We start from the raw sequence: 17705 nt of genomic DNA, 5'->3' as shown, positions 1-17705 counted from the left end.
CTGCAATCTAAGGTGCAGTTAACTCTACTGAACTTGTTCTCTGCAGCAGCGGTAACTCTGGGTCTTCCTTTCCTGTGGCGGTCCTCAAGAGAGCCAGTTTCATCATAGCGCATGATGGTGTTTGCGACTGCACTTGAAGAAACATTCAAAGTTCTTCAAATTTTCCGGATTGACTGACCTTCATGTCTTATATTGATGATGGACTGTAATTTTTCTTTGCTTATTTGAGCTGTTCTTGCCATAATATGGACTTGGTCTTTTACCAAATAGGGATATCTTCTGTATACCACCCCTACTTTGTCAAAACACAACTGATTGTCTCAAACGCATTAATAAGAAAATAAATTCCGCAAATGAACTTTTAACAAGGCACACCTGCTAATTGAAATGCATTCCAGGTGGCTACCTCATGAAGCTGGTTGAGAGAATGCCAAGAGTGTGCAAAGCTGGCATCAAGGCAAAGGGTGGCTACTTTGAAGAATCTCAAATATATTTCGATTTGTTTAACACTTTTTTTGGTTACTACATGATTCCATATGTGTTATTTCATAGTTTGGATGTCTTCACTATTATTCCACAATGTATAAAATAGTAAGAATAAATAAAAACCCTCGAATGAGTAGGTGTGTCCAAAGTTTTGACTGGTAGTATATGCATGTTTACTTGTAAATACATCAGGATAGTTATTTACTTGGCCATGATGAAACCAATAAATGCTTTTGTTATGAACCTGATGTTTACAGTGTCTTTAATATGGACCTTTCATCCTCTAATCCTTGATACCGCTTAAATCACATTCATTACATAAAAGTAAAATAACAGTCCTTGAAGTGAGGTAATTTGCTCATAGACAACCTTGAACATGTATGCTGTTTTGGTTGAGCAGGGGAGCAACAAGGTGGAAAGAGTGTTCATGATGTAAAAGTGTGTGTCGTTACGTAGCTCCCTTGGAAGGGAGAGAAACACGAAGTGGGACCAATTAGCATCAGGTGGCTCAGTGCTAATTTCTAGGTGGTTGATTACTGAGTGGTGTATAAACTAGGTGTACAAAACATTATGGACACCTGCTCTTTCCATGACATATTGATGTCACTTGTTAAATCCACGTCAATCAATGTAGATGAGGGGGAGGAGACGGGTTAAATAAGTATTTTTAAGCCTCTAGACAATTGAGGCATGAATTGTGTCTGTGTACCATTCAAAGGGTGAATGGGTAAAACAAAATAATAATAATAATAATAATAAATGCCAAGATTTAAGTGCCTAAATATTGTATGGTAGTATGTACCTGGGATGCTGGGTTTTTCACACTCAACAGTTTCCCATGTGTTTCAAGAATGGTCCACCACCCAAAATACATCCAGCCAACTTGACACAACTGTGGGAAGCATTGGAGTCAACATGGGCCAGCATCCCTGTGGAACGCTTTCGATACCTTGTAGAGTCCATGCCCCAACAAATTCAAGCTGTTCTGAGGGACAATATTGGTGCAACTCAATATTAGGAAGGTGTTCTTAATGTTTTGTACACTCTGTGTATAACTACTCCTGGCTGAGCATGATCCTGTGCCTGCCTGCTGCCTACCTCTGGATCTCTGTCTGGTGTCAGAGTCCGTGCCTAGCAGTAAATGGCTTACCAGTGACAGCTAGCTAGGCCTCCCTGGGGATAAAACATTTTAGCACTTCATACATTTCTAACGAGGTTTCAAATCGCAGTGGTTTCCACCCTCTCTATGCTCCAGCGGCTTTGACCCGCAAAGAGATACACACAACCATCCGTGCACACACGCACACACAAATACAAAATAAAAACAAATAATTACAACAACAACAAAAAACGTCCATATTGCTCTACTCAGCAGTTTCTGATGTGAGAGTTTCTGTTCAGTCCAGAGGTAAGTTGGCATCAATGGTAGCCACTCTTACCAGTTGAACCCATTTACTGTAGTGGGCGTTAAAGAAAACACACTCCTGTATAACCAGTGGCTCATCCATAACTGTATTTCTTAGGGGACCCTATGAGTCAGTCAGACAGTGTTGTCTATGGCAGAGAGTAGGCCTGAGAGAATCCCTGGCTGTGACTGAGATCATTCCTTAATGGGTGATGGAGGCACTAGCTGAGCATTAGCCTCCTCAGACTGATCAACCTGTCAATGGCAGCCATACATACAGGACAGACGATAGGGGTGACTCATGATGCACACCCACACATGATTTCACAGACACTTAAGGGTATCCTGAGTCTAGCTGCATTACGCCCATGACTTACAACAGGAAGGCTTCTCTCTCTCTCTCTCTCTCTCTCTCTCTCTCTCTCTCTCTCTCTCTCTCTCTCTCTCTCTCTCTCTCTCTCTCTCTCTCTCTCTCTCTCTCTCTCTCTCTCTCTCTCTCTCTCTCTCTCTCTCTCTCTCTCTCTCTCTCTCTCTCTCTCTCTCTCTCTCTCCGTACTAGCATCTGCAACATACTGTAGCTGCAGGAAGGTTTGAATTGTGTCTATGAATGACCTAGGCTTATCCATTGAAGCCCATCATGATTTGCTCAATAATAAATAAATAACATTGATTGAGATAAAAAGCAGTTCTATCAAGGTGGTGCCTGTTTACATCTTTTAAAATGGAGTGAAAATCGTATTGCTCTGTATGGGTCTGTAGCTGCGTTAAAGACTCAATTGTCAAATAATACATCAAAATCCTATCAAATTGTAATTCATTCCTTTTCTAGCTGGGGCTAAACATAGAACCCTTCTTTGTGGCCGATTGATAATACATCCTCAACCTGTAGGTGTGCTAATATTAATGAAAAATGATCTTTGAAATCATCAACATGTATTTATTTAACCTTTATTTAACCTTTATTTAACCTTTGTTTAACCATTGAGACCCAGAGTCTTTTTTTCAAGGGAGTGTATAGGTAGGTGTTTTAAATAATTAATCAAGAATTGGTGATGTTGTTAATATTTTAGAAACATTAAAATCCCTATTGCATTGATACAAATGTAAGATATGTTGAATATAGTATTTGACGCCTTTCTAAAAGTCTGTGTCACTGAAACATTTCTGTGTTACAGATATTTGGTGGTTTATCAAGAGCAATCAGAGCCAATGACTGAGAAAGAACACAGATGCAGCACACATTATATTTCTAAAACGAGTGGAACAAGAAGTCCTTTCCAGTCATTTCAAACAGAAATAACACTGATGAATACAATTCCCAAACAAAAAGCCATCTCTTAAATTTCACTTGAATACCTTGTTCATTTACACTGGGAGTACATATTTAATCTATCCTACTGAGCCATTTACTTTATGATGGTATTCTTATCTTTTATTATTTCTTATTGTTGTTGCATTGTTGAGAAGGAACCTGCAAGTAAGCATTTAGTTGGACGGTGTATACCATGTGTATCCTGTACATATGACTAATAAGACATAAAACTCATAAAAGAAACTCAATTTAGCACAGTGTAGTCATAACAAAGATTGGTTCGATAAGACCAACTGCAGAGAAGTCAAAGGTCCTTGTGGATCTAATCATACTGAGTATCATGTCACTGTACTGCTACACCCATTCCTTACCAAGGATGTCTACATGAGTTCCACCCAGGTACAACCTCCTCAGAAGCCCCACACAGCGTCATGCTTCTCATGCCCGAACAACTCCTCTCAAACCTAACCACTTACTAAATAACCACAGAGGAAATGTGTAATTGCCATAATTTTTCATGAGCTGAACCATAAAGACTAAAGAAGTGACACTGTTCAATAATGTTGTATATGCATCCATAATTAACCAAGCTTTGTTTCTATCAGCAAAGCTGGAGGGAGAAGAAAAAAGACAAGACCACTTCATCGCTACCGTCTTTTTCAGTGAGAAGGGGGGAGGATTCTAGTTGGGAATATAAATCCAAAACATATCCCTAAACAGATTTTTATTTTCTGAGATTAGCAAATGTTGGAGATGTTGGAGAGCCCAGAGATGGGAATCTAACCATGAAAACAAACAAGGAAAATGTTTATGCCAGAAGAACATGATGCTTTGCGTGAGGACCACATATATGACCAGAAATATGTGGACACCTGCTCGTCGAACATCTCTTGACAAAATCATGAGCATTAATATGGAGTTGGTCCCCCCTTTACTGCTATAACAGCCTCCACTCTCCTGGGAAGGCTTTCCACTAAATGTTGGAACATTGCTGCAGGGACTTGCTTCCATTCAGCCACAAGAGCATTAGTGAGGTCGGGCACTGATGTTGGGCGATTAGGCCTAGCTCGAAGTGAGCGTTCTAATTCATCCCAAAGGTGTTCAATATGGTTGAAGTCAGGGCTCTGTGCAGGCCAGTGAAGTTCTTCCACACCGATCTCGACAAACCATTTCTGTATGTACCTCGCTTTGTGCACAGGGGCATTGTCATGCTAAAACTGGAAAGGGCCTTCCCCACACTGTTGCAACAAAGTTGGAAGCACAGAAACGTCTAGAATGTCATTGTATGCTGTAGCGTTAAGATTTCCCTTCAATGGAACTAAGGGGCCTAGCCCAAACCATGAAAAACAGCCCCAGACCATTATTCCTCCTCCACCAAACGTAACAGTTGGCACTATGCATTGGGACCGGTAGTGTTCTCCCGGCATCTGCCAAACCCAGATTCGTCCTTCGGACTGCCAGATGGTGAAGCATGATTCATCACTCCAGAGAACGCGTTTCCACTGCTCCAGAGTCCAATGGTGGCGGCTTTACACCACTCCAGCCGACACTTGGCATTGCGCATGGTGATCTTAGGCTTGTTTGCGGCTGCTCGGCAATGGAAACCCATTTCATGAAGCTCCCAACTAACAGTTCTTGTGCTGACATCCAGAGGAAGTTTGGAACTTGGTAGTGAGTGTTGCAAGCAAGGACAGGCGATTTTTATATGCTACAGGATTCAGCACTCGGCGGTCCCATTCTGTGAGCTTGTGTGGCCTACCACTTCGCGGCTGAGCCATTGTTGCTCCTAGATTTTTCCACTTCACAATAACAGCACTTACAGTTGACCGGGGCAGCTCTAGCAGGGCCAAAATTTGACGAAACTTACTTGTTGGAAAGGTGGCAAGTCACTTGAAAGTCACTGAGCTCTTCAGTAAAACCATTCTACTGCCAATGTTTGTCTATGGAGATTGTATGGCTGTGTGCTCAATTTTTTTTTTACACCTGTCAGCAACGGGTGTGGCTGAAATAGCCGAATGCACTAATTTGAAGGGGTATCGACATACTAGATATACTATATAAAAGTAACTACTGTACAGTAGTTACATGCACCTGGGAATATTATCAGTATATCATTACTGTGAATGCATGTTTAATTCCTAAGCAACTGAGCAGAGCAGTGCATGAAATAATTTATGTATATGCACAGAGAATGATAGCTTAATCATTGCATTAAATGTGTGGTATCAGCACTATATTGGTAAAACAAAACAATAATGCTAATATGAAAACATCTGTAATGAAACACATCAATGAGCAGTAGTTCCGAAAGTGTAACACTTGAGCGTAACAACAATTTGAAATCTATTATCCTTTTACTTCAGTATTGAAATGACGTCCATTAACATCAACATTCCATAGCACCAGATGGCTCCTCTCTCATTTTAATATGAAAATAACTCTCAATCACGCTGCCATTATGCAACTGCCTTGTTGTGATTTTTGGATGGAATGCTTAGCATGATTATTATCTGCGCCCAGAACAGGCCCCCATATTAACATATAGGTGCAGTGTGAAAAACCAATGTTTACACAACACAGTTGTCATGAATATGATTATAAATATGAATATTCAAATTTGTTGAGTTAAGCTGATCAATCAAAGGCAGTAGAATTCATCAGCTGACAGACAGGTGTAATCAGCCATCACAGAGGGCTTTCAGGACTCATTTAATTCAACGTGCAATCGATGCTGATGGTACAAACTCGAACAACATGTATGCATGCTTTAACCCCTTACTGCCTTCCTCTAATGAATACTGCCACATGTACAGTTTATGTACTGCATTTGCTTGGATGTTTACTGTTTAAATTGCAATCATCCATTGGTGCTATTCCATATTTTGCCCATCATTTTATCATGAGCTCATCTGACAGACATAGAGAGCAGAAAAAGAGAGAAAGAAATAGGGAGATCCAGAGAGAGTTGTATGGTGGACTAATCAGTTGGGTCCAAGTATTTTATAGGGCACCCATGTCACGTCTGGTGAGCCAGTGGCCTGTCGTCGGGCTCTCAGTTGGCTTGGGCACACGGGGCAGGGTGAGACGGGGCGGGCAGCTGCTGCACTGTGACAGGCTCTGTCAACCAGGAACGCTGGGTAATTAAAGCAGCCCTCTGTGCTGTGCCTGGGAGGTGGAGTGGGATCAGGAGCAGAGACAGGAGATGGGGAAGAAAAGGAAAGAGGTAGGGGGCAATGGGGGGGGTTATCCAATGTGAGTAAGCATTCTCCTCTTTCTGCCCAGGGGCTACACACAGGGCTTGTACAGGAACTTGCTAAATGACAGTCTCCCAATTTGCTTTCATGAATATTAACCAGGACATGACAGAAGAAAGGGGCCGCTGTCTGCTCTGCTCTGCTCTGCTCACTGGTGATATGCAAAGACAGATCCATCGTCTGATGTCAGAGGAGTAGGATATGGTAAAGCGGAGCCCCACGGTGCACCTTTCTAGATCTACTTTTATTTTCATGTGTTAAATGGGTGAGAGTGGATGTCTCATTAATATAGAAGGAGGCAGCAGCAGCAGCATATCTCAGTGGGGAGAATGTCAGCGTTCCAGACGTTGATGTCTAAATCATGCTGCTGATGAACCAACGGGAGGGAGAGAATCTGATGGGGGATTACAGTATACTGGATACCAAACTATAGCAACTCCCTCTGCTGCTACTACAGCTGAATAAAAAGTACCAGGGTACAAATAATAGTATTTTGGGGTGCAATATGAACACTAAAGTGTGGAGAAAGAGTTTCTTTGAGGCATTAACTGAGCAAACTATTTGCATATTCAATCAAATAGATGGGAGAAAACAATTGTATTCTCATGAGAATACCAAATTCTTAAAATTACTCAATGATTGTCCTCCTCAGTGCCCAGACTTTTCAAGGCTGATTCATACTGCAAGCTGATAAGGGAATACTCCGGTTTCTTTCCATATTTCTTAAGAAATTGGTAGTGCAGCATTTTCATATTGGGTCAACTTTCCACAAACAAATTAACATAAATTAAAACAACATGGTGTATTTATGGCAAGCTGAAGCTAATCCCCTTGACAAATCCTGTGAGCGTCAGAGTGAGTAGCATGGGGGAGTCAATGCGTGTAGACGAAACTTAACCACTGCTTAAACCTACAGAGATAATGCCAAGATGTTAGACCATCTTCATTTAATGATATAGTAGACCAACACTGGGTGGCAACCTTTTAGATGAGGAGGGCATAGTCACACTGGACTGTATGAATAAAGAAAGAGCAGTGAACCTTTTGAGTATAGTGTGCTGAATTCTTCTTATATCCTTTGTCGGATTCCTTTGTACAGGAAATGCTACTGTACTGAACAACCAGTTAAAGACAGCATGATTATGGTGGCCCAGAGGACGATTGTGTATGGTGTGCTGCACAAGTTTTGCGATTTCTAGTTGTCACACCCATATTGATCAGGCCAAACCTCGCCACAGCCACCAAACGGGGTCAAACATACCGCAAAGGCTGTTAAAAAAACGCAGCGGTAAACCGAACTGAACACACCCCAAGTCAAGAGGACATGCGGTCAACGGTATTTTGACAGACAACCCTGCTTAGCTTCCTCACACAGAGTTAGAATAATTGAGTATATTACATACTGTTGATAGCGTAGTTTGAGGGTTCTTTAGATGGTGGATGGATGACTGTCTATGTACACAAACACTGGAAGGAGACTGATTACTCTTCTGCAGAATTAATGATGAACTGACCACAGGTGCAGGGGCATCAATGATGTTGTCCTGCATATACTCATCACTGCCAACCTGCATGCTCGCTATGGGAACAGCATCTTCCAGAGTGGTGGCAAATGTAGACATTCTACAGTGTGGAGGTGGAATTATAGAGAAAACTACAATAGGCGAACAGGTGAAAAGGTCAACAAAATCAACTGAAAATGCCCAGGTGATCATAAATCATGTAGCCAATGTAAAATAAGTTGCAAACGCCCCATTTATTGTTAGACAGTGTTGTAACACCAGCTGAGAAACCAACAGAAGTGATCACATCTTGTTGTTACTTCCATTGATCCACATTCCACTGTTGTTTAACAGAAGTCGGTCATGAACAGCTGGCGTTGTGAAGTGTGTCAGTGCTAATGTCACAGCAGCTGGCTCCTGTCATCTTATTAGCTGCCCCATAACCAGGGCCCTTTAAATATGCTATGTGCCACACTCACTTAAATACTCCAGACCTATTTGACAATCGTTATAGACGTATTATATTAAACATTTATCACATCCAAACCGTAAAGAAAACATGTTTATTTAACACTAAGGAGCATAGCATGTGTTCCCTGAAGAATCCCCCAGCCAACCTGCATCCTCCTCTCTTCTCCGTCATTCCCCTGTTTGCTTTATTATCCCCCTTCCTCACTACACACCATCCCTGCAAAAAATACATGTTCTAGGGTTGTCTCTTTCTCCTGTGTGTTCGCTGTGTGACAGGGGACGTTAGCTCTGTAAAGCCAGCAAGCCAAGCAGACGCAAATGTATTCAGAGCATTTAGTACTCCGGATTAATCGAATTATAATGTAATCATCTGATCAAACAGCAATTAGCATAATCACTTCTGGGGAAAGGCTGATAGAGAGAGGGAAAGCAACACATAATAAAGCTCAGGCTAGCAACACTAATGAGACATTTACCAGCAGTCACAAAGTTACTGATTCCTGGGGACACAGATTCTTTCAATAGAAACCACCTCTTTTTAGAGGTGCAACTGTGCATATCAAAACATCAAATTGGTAACTGATCCAAATTCATTGGAATGCAGGCTCATTCATACACTGTGGTTTGTGTCTCTTTCTCTGTATTCTGAGAACAGATATGAAGTTAGCATATTGTGAAAACAAACAGTATTTGCATCTTTTAGTGTAGAAAACCCCCAGAAAGTGAAACCATCACAGTGATCCTAGCCTTTGATTGTTAAACCACTCTGGTATTTTCCAGCAGCACACATTAATATGAAAGGTGACTCTAGGGTTAGCAGAAATATTCATAGTTGAGCATATGGCATATAGAAATAAGCACAAAGGCATGCAGTCTCTCACACCAGAATGACCATAGGATGCAAAAGCATCAATCTGACTCCTCTGGGTACAGCAGGCACATTCACACACCTACACACACATCTTTCCTCAACCCAGCAAATGACAGCACTTTTAAAATGGACAGCTAATAATAGCAGGCACTAAATTGGTCTTAAATCTTACCGTCTGTGCCAGGTTTAAAAATAAAGCCTTGTCGAGAAACCAAGCTGGACTAATGTGTCTTTCCTTCACTGTCTATCCACCCCTGCCTCTGTCCTGCCTCTGTCCTGCCTCGGTCCTGCCTCTGTCCTGCCTCTGTCCTGCCTGTCCTGCCTCTGTCCTGCCTCTGTCCTGCCTGTCCTGCCTGTCCTGCCTCTGTCCTGCCTGTCCTGCCTCTGTCCTGCCTCTGTCCTGCCTCTGTCCTGCCTCTGTTACCCCTCAGCCTACTTTACTATTGGTTCTATGCATAAAAGGTCTCTGAAGACTCTAATTGTAAAATACCTCAGGAAACATAACTTGGTACATTCACAGAATGACTGATTGAGAAGTGTATCTGTGATAAGGACATAGGAGACAGTACAAGAGATGAAACACTAGAAGGAGGTAAAAGAGTGGCAGTCAATAAGACAAAGAGAAGCAGATGAAATGTGAGGAAAATACCAAGCTCAAAGGGACAAACCGTGAGAGAGTCACCAACATGACATAAAATAACATGACATAAAATAACATGACCTGTCTTTGCCAGATGCACCCTCTCTCTACATGGTTGATCAAACATATAAATCTGTGTGCGTTTTTTCCCCCCGTCGATGCTAAACGGTATAGTTAACATTTTAATGTGAAAGCCATTTACATGGTGATAATGCAATTATATTGTTCTGATTCAGCAGAATCCTTAAGGATACACAGTCTGATTTGTAATTAGATTTTACATTCAGTGAAACATACCACCACCACCACTGTGAGTCTCCCATGCCCCATTACTAATTAGACTGCAAAACGGCTGCTGAACATCTTTAGTAGGCATCTTCATTATGGAGTCAGTATGTGTGAACTGGGAGATCCATTATTACACATCAGGGTCTCGATTATCAGACATTACCATTAGCAACCGTTCCTCAGGAATGACAACAACAACACTACCACACATACTTTTCCACAAGCAAACACCCTCTCAAAACTACTCTAGGGAATAATTGACCTTAAACAAGTGATGAAATCATGTTTGAACTGAACTCACATTTACTTATCAGATAGGTACTGTATCTATCAATACATACATTGAGGGCCTCCCGAGTGGTGCAGCGGCCTAAGGCACTGCATTGCAGTGATTGAGGCTTCACTACAGACCCGGGTTCGTTCCCAGGCTGTGTCACAACCAGCCGTGATCGGGAGTACCATAGCGCAGCGCACAACTGACCCAGCCTCGTTTCGGGTTAGGAGAGAGATTGGCTTTACTTGGCTAATCGCGCTCTTACGACTCCTTGTGGTGGGCCAGGCACCTGCAGACTGACTTCGGCCGTCAGTTGAACAGTGTTTTCTCCGACACATTGGTGCGGCTGACTTTCGGGTTCAGCGGGCAGGTTTCGGAGGACACATGACTCGAACTTCGCCTCTCCGAGCCCGTTGGGGAGTTGGAGCGATGAGACAAGATCGTAATTGGATATCATGAAATTGGGGAGGAAAGAGGGGGTAAAATGCAAAAAAAATAATAATAATAATAACACACAGTGAGACTATATATTTTACTGCCTTACTATACATGTTTTCATAGCTAGGTCACATGTGCTGCTCTGATACCTAGTTGACGAAGGTCAGAAAGTAACTTTGTGGACCTGAATGACAAAACATTTAGGGGTTAGATGTGCTCAAAGGTAACATTTCTTGCATACCCCATCCTACCATGAGACATCCATGTCTTAATCAATGGAAAAGATAAACGGTTGAGTTTGACATAATTTAAAAGCTTACAAACACGGTTGCTAAAAAAAAATCTAATTTCTTGTTTTTTTTGGTGTTTTTTAAATAGAAATCTACTTTTTTTTTAACCTTTAACGTCAATGATCAAAAATATTGTAAACTCTGATTTTTAAAATGTTCACACATTTTGAAGCTTAGACTCTATTTTACATCATCTGAACTGTTTGTGTTGTACCCGCCATTAGTTGAGACGCAGCATACTCTGGACGGTGAGTGTCATGTTTTGGCTGATAACATTTATTTCAAGAAATGTTTTAATAGTTTGATAACCCTGTTTGTAAGCTTTTAAATGATATAAAACCCAATCGTTTACTTTTTCCAGTGACGAAGACATGGATGTCTCATGGTAGGGTGGGGTATGAAAACAGGTCAACTTTGAACACATCTATCTACTAAATGTTCTGTCATTCAGGTCTAGTCCACTAAGTCCTCCTCAATTGCCTGCATGAGGCCACTGCTACCAAAAGACGGTCAGTCTTAAAGATCTTTAAATAGATATGGAGGATTCAAAGGCATACGTCTTACAAGAGGAGCACCTCACTATACAGGAACAGATGGATCTGTAATCAGTGCGCTGCCTTAATTGCCCCCAGTAGATTAACTCCACTGAAACACAGGTTCCTCCTCTCTGCCAAGTTTAGTCAAATCAAGCTGCCCCCAGTCTCCATTACATTTTCCTTCTCAGGTTCCTAATGTGTTGTCATGCTAACTTGGCAGACTAAGTGATGTTGGCAGGGGGGGGGGGGGGGGGGGGGGGGGTTGCTGAGAAGTATTTTTATCTGTAATAAATCCCTTTTGTGGGGATAAACTAACTCTGATTGGCTGGGCCTGGCTGCCAAGTGGGTGGGCCTATGCCCTCCCAGGCCCACCCATGACTGCACCCCTGCCCAGTCGTGAAATCCATAGATTAAGGCCCAATTTATTTATTTAAATTGACTGATTTCCTTATATGAACTATAACTATAACTATGAACTGTAAAATTGTTGAAACTGTTGAGTTAAAATGTTTGTTTAGTTTATATATATTCTCTCGACAACGAGAAAGACGGGCACGTTGATTGAGATAGAAATGTGTACATGAGAAGTGTGCGTGACCTATTGACCTTAGTGTAAATGTTAATTTATTGAAGACAAAATAGATGTAGGCCATCTCAAACGGCCTTGCTCAGGTCTGTCTCTCAATCACTGTGCTGGAATCTGCAGGTTGCACCTCAGTCACTCTGTCGAGTCATGCCATTGTTATGAACGTTCTCAAGCCGCCCTCTGCCATAGTGGTGCCCAAGAAATTGTGATAAGCCCAGTCATTGTGAATGGAGGCCAATGACTCTTTTGTCTAAATTACAGTATAGTGGGCTGGTAATACATTGACATTGCACATATTTAGTAGGAAACAACTTTGCCATGATATACAGTATATGTTGTAAAATGTACTTTCGATAGATGGCAATGTTGTCATTAGCTAGCAAAGTTTGTCAAAAATAGCTAGCAATGCTAACGTTAGCTAGCTAAATCTGGTGGTCTCCCCCAATCTTAGCTAGCTAACACCTAAAATCAATCTGACAAAGGTTTTTCCTATTAATTATTTGCCTCCTTTTGACATTTCATTGTATTTGCAAGCCACTGTAATGCACCTTTATTTAAATCTTTATCAGCACTTATTGACAATGCATTGAGTAGAACGCTCAGTCAGGCATCAGTCCTAAAACGAATGTTCAAAACAATATTAAGACAAACGTGCACCCCATGAATAAGGGCCCTATGTGAGCTGCCTCGCCTCATAATTTTTACAAACAGAATTGGAGCTTGGATGGGTTTTGCTTTAAGGCATCGTTCAGAGAGCAAAAATAAACATGTTTCCTTAGCCCTTAGCCTAAAGATAGCTACATCCTACTGTATCTCTTAATTACAATTCAATTTAAATAAAAATGATCAAAGGTAACCCACAGTACACAAAATAAATACATATTTTAAGTTACGTATTATTAATTCATGTTTTATAAATGCTTTAATGGTTCAAAATAAAATCATAATATCTTCAGAAAATATGGATAAATGGAGTTAATAGGCCAGAATTAAAATTATAAGAATGCTTAAAAATATCATACCTGTAGTATTTTGTATTCGGGGGTTAATTACAACAGAGAAAACTAATCTACTGACCAAGTTTCCTCAAAAATTAGATATTTTAGCTGTATCTTGTATTGTGCATTTCATGTATAATTTCCTCAATTATCATTATGACAGAATATGCACAATAAGGGCTCAGGAAGTGGCTGGGCCCTTACCAAGCACTTCCAGGTCACCGCTCAGTATAGCCTTATTGTGCCAAACTCACACTTTCCTGACACCCATAATGGAGGTTTCCATAGAGAAAGGCCAGTGAGCATGTGATAGACCTATAGGATTAGGAATTAGAATACAAATTGAGTATTTAGAACAGTAATTTAATAGGATCTATAGATAAACCTAACTCTAAAAAGGAAACATTTTCTAGAATCCAATTTCTCTGTGTAACTACAAGGCCTTTCATTCTACCATCGTCAGCTCAGCTCAGTCAATACAGACCTCATCATTATCATGATAATCACCATCTTCAGAAAACCAAACACAGAAAACATAATGAAATACAGTGCAGCGAAATAAAGCATGATCACAGCTCCAACTGCATTCTATGCCCATTGTCCACAAAGGCATAACATGTAGGACAATAGAACAGCACAGAAGGATGAAGCCATTCCCAAATAATACAATATACATTTTTGCATGTACCGTTTATTCTATTCTCATATTAGGTTACCAATATGAAGGCTTCTGAGACTATACAGTATATGGATCCAGGCTGGCCAGACAGTTGATCTAATGTCACAGCGCAATTATAATGATTAACAACGAATGCTTATTGTTCTTTTATGAGTTTCCACAGAAGCCAGTGTGAGTGAGGGAGATAACATTTTATGTGGAGTAGAGATGGAATAGCCTAACATAGATGTAAATAAGCAGCTGACTGAGAATTGCATTACAAGGAAAAGGGGATGATAGTTAAATATGTATAATTTAAGTTTTGGGATTTTTTGGGGAGGGAGGGGGAGTGGCGTGAAACAAGCAACTAGAAATTAACCATTGATTTTCTTGCCAAGTGGGTTGGGTTCAACTTGTCATATCTGCGTTGGTATAAAATGAGCGTCCCTCGATGTGCTACAATGGGTTAATCCCAAACCTCCAATGCCCCCTTTTTGCCTGATGCGGTAAATTCAGCGACCCTCTACGACATAACCACAAGCAGAGGTTCTACCCTGTTAACTTACAATATCTGCAACACCCCCATCTTGTCAGCTTTTACATTTTGTAAGAAGATATATTTTCTACCCCTTTCCGTACACACCCAGCCTTGTCATAACTCCCTTCCTGGGGAAGAGATTATATCCAATAAATAATGGTTTATTTGATCCTGTGTAAGTAATAAATTGTATCAATTTACTCTTCTCCCCGATTAGCTTCACATTGCAAATTCACAGATTTATGAAAGCACACACACACTACACAAATATACACACACACACCTTTTAACTGAATGCATTAAGAAATTGTCTTTCTATCATCTCTTGGTCTTTTTCAATCTTTGGAGATTGCAAATCAATATGAATTGATCACATGAAAGGAGACAGAATAATTCTGTGTGTAATATTCTATAATATCATTGTTTTTTATTTCTGTTACATGATATATGGCCTGCAAGCTCTTTCAAATATATTTACCAGCATTATCTCAATAAGAAATAAAACATGTGTTTGCAGTGTCTACAGGGGTCCCTTTTCTGGTAAGCCATTTTTCAACATTATCAGGTCCTGGTGGCTTACATTTTTTCTCTCTCATTGATACACCATTATTGTTAATTTACATGTCTTCATTTGTCTACACCCCTGTGCAACGGTTAGAAATGCATTGCATTGTTTAATGAAAACTTGCATGCATGTATTCAAAATCAATGTAGTATTTTAATATAATATCATAAATCTCTAAGGATAGACTTAAATTAATCAATTTAATTCACATAAAATGATACATTTTCAGCTTTTACATGCCTTTAATGTCCTTTCGAATCTGAATACCCTACATTGAATTTTAAAATATACAACTCTAAATAAATACATTGGATGGGGGAGGGGAAGGGGGTTAAACCAAATGTCCAGTATATAAAATACGTCACTCATTATTGAGGCCCATGCTACTTCGGACTGAAATCATAGCCTACCGGTATATACATCCAGACATGAAAATATGGGTTACATTCGATGTAGTAAATGTAACTGACAACAATTAAGGTTTAAACCTTAAGGTCACGTCTACTTTATCAAACCTCTCTTGAACAAGGCAAGGCAACATCAATTTATTTCCTCAGCAAGCAATGAAATACGCAATTGAATAATGAAGGCATCATAAGAAATCCCCTAACTGCCTAAAAACATAATATGTGTGATTCTATCAAATACTAACCAATGATGTGCTTTATAGGTAAAACAGATTAAAGCACATTTCACTCCCGTTCCTCTCTCCCTAGCACTGTTGGCAACCATACAATGTTATCATGTGTAACACAGGTGACCTCCAACCCCCTAATCTACTTTGCTTTACTCACTGAATTACTGACATAACTAACATTCAAATGTGAAATGTAAACTTACCATTTAAGATGCTCTGGAAAAAGATAACTGCAAATATCCACATGCCCCGCTCCGTTCAAATCCCCCAAAGCTATGTTTTCTCGTCTTCCTCCGCACTCTTTGACCGCTGCTTTCCTATAATTATGTTCTGTGGCAGGTGTAATGTTAAACATTTGCTACTAGCTTCTAGTAACCAGTGCAACTCTCTGCTGATCTGAATGTTTTCACCGTCTCCTCCTTGTTTCTCTATAACTCCCTCCCTGGTACTCTCGTAGCCTACTCTTCCTCTCCCCTTTCCGACCCCTCTTTACGCTTGGAGAATATAGTATGTGTATCTCTGATTGTCTTGGTTAAAGCTGTGATCCGACTCTGCGCAGCTCTACTCTGGTCCTCCGTGCCTTGCTACTTCCCCTGCTCTTCAAAGGGATGCTCGAGGGGGATACAGCGCTCGCCTGCAGTCCAGGTGTGATGCTGAGTCAGGGTAGTGGCACGCGGGCAACGATAGGTCCTCAAAAAAATGTCTGGGTGTTAAAACCTGGACACCTAAACAATAACAATGTGGAATCCAAAAAAAGCATCTTAAATCGAAAACTGAAAAATAGAAGCAGGTTGGGAAACAAAACGTGACAAATAAAATAACTTAAAATAAAGAGTAAATGGTCAGTTCAATAAGAATGAAAACCCAATCCGGATGAGCTGAAGTCAGACCATCTTCACCACCTCTCTCAGTCCAGCAAGAGGCAAGCACGCGCATCTTCCCACTGCCCTTTTAATCGCGTTGGTCCATGCGGTAACCCTCGCTGCCTCATAACCCTCTCCCCTGCCTCTGCAGCCACTTTAATTCCTCATTGCCTTAAAGGAGCAGAGGCGCCAGCCAGTCCTCCTAGGCGCTAGGTGAGAGCATGTACAGCAGGGAGGGTATATTTGCAGTTAAAGAAGGCGCACCTGAAGAGCCGGTTAACAAGGAGAACATTTTACGCACGGTGGTATACAGGCACACAAAGTGCGTGCGTAAGTAAATAAGTGGTACTTTTATTAAAGACACAATAGGAACATGACGATACACGTATTTTTTTTTATACAGGAGAGGGACAGTGGACTATGCCTTCACAATGTTATTGATGCAAAGAGCCCTTGAGTTTTTTTTATAATATATTTTGTGGGAAATCATTTTATAAATTGATTTGAAATTAATCATACACTCAAATCTACCATTAGGTCGGTAAAATGCATGTAAAATATGTAATGATATCTTATTGAAACAAATTTTTAAAAGTAATTTGTTCTTTATTTTTTTACTATATTTCGGGTTGGCATTACATTTTGTCATTGTGTTGAAATATAATTGAATAATAAATGATGTTCTAACATCAGCAAGTATTATGCTATTGTTTTGATTGTGAATTCTAGCTGGATTTGGTGCATTTAACATTGACCTGCCTCTGGTCCTTTCCCTGGCAAGCCTCTGCCCAGGAGCAGGTCCTGTCTGATAAGCTTCTAAAATCATCAGACCTGCACAAGAGGCCATTTACTGCAAACAGAGGACCTGTCTGTCAGCATCCTCTGTCTGCAGTCACACATCCAGGACTGGCCCCTATCCCTCTCCAGGCATATAGACTGCTAAATTAAATGTATGTACCACTGTCCTTGAGCTGTTTTGTGCATCATAGTTCGGTATTATGTTCTGTTTCATGTGGACCCCAGGAAGAGTAGATGCTGCTTTTGCAACAGCTAATGGGGATCCTAATACAATTCTAACTACTGAAAAATAACC

The 17705-nt window shown here is 40.7% G+C and overlaps 1 protein-coding gene across 2 annotated transcripts in view; it reads right to left on the bottom strand.

Annotated features, from left to right (window-relative positions):
• The window catches only part of LOC110507829 (cell adhesion molecule DSCAM-like), a 130101-nt gene extending 113315 nt beyond the window's left edge, over positions 1-16786 (bottom strand). For both annotated transcript variants that reach the window (XM_021588124.3, XM_021588125.3), the window contains exon 1: positions 15953-16786. In XM_021588124.3, the coding sequence (XP_021443799.1) occupies positions 15953-15995 (43 nt within the window). In that variant the 5' untranslated portion in view covers positions 15996-16786. The remainder of the gene's footprint in view (positions 1-15952) is intronic.
• Positions 16787-17705: the final 919 nt, after the last annotated feature.

This window comes from Oncorhynchus mykiss, chromosome 27 (assembly GCF_057628025.1).
Source record: "Oncorhynchus mykiss isolate SJ-2025 chromosome 27, ASM5762802v1, whole genome shotgun sequence".
Classification (NCBI taxonomy): Eukaryota; Metazoa; Chordata; class Actinopteri; order Salmoniformes; family Salmonidae; genus Oncorhynchus; species Oncorhynchus mykiss.
This window is presented reverse-complemented; position numbering and strand designations above follow the sequence as displayed.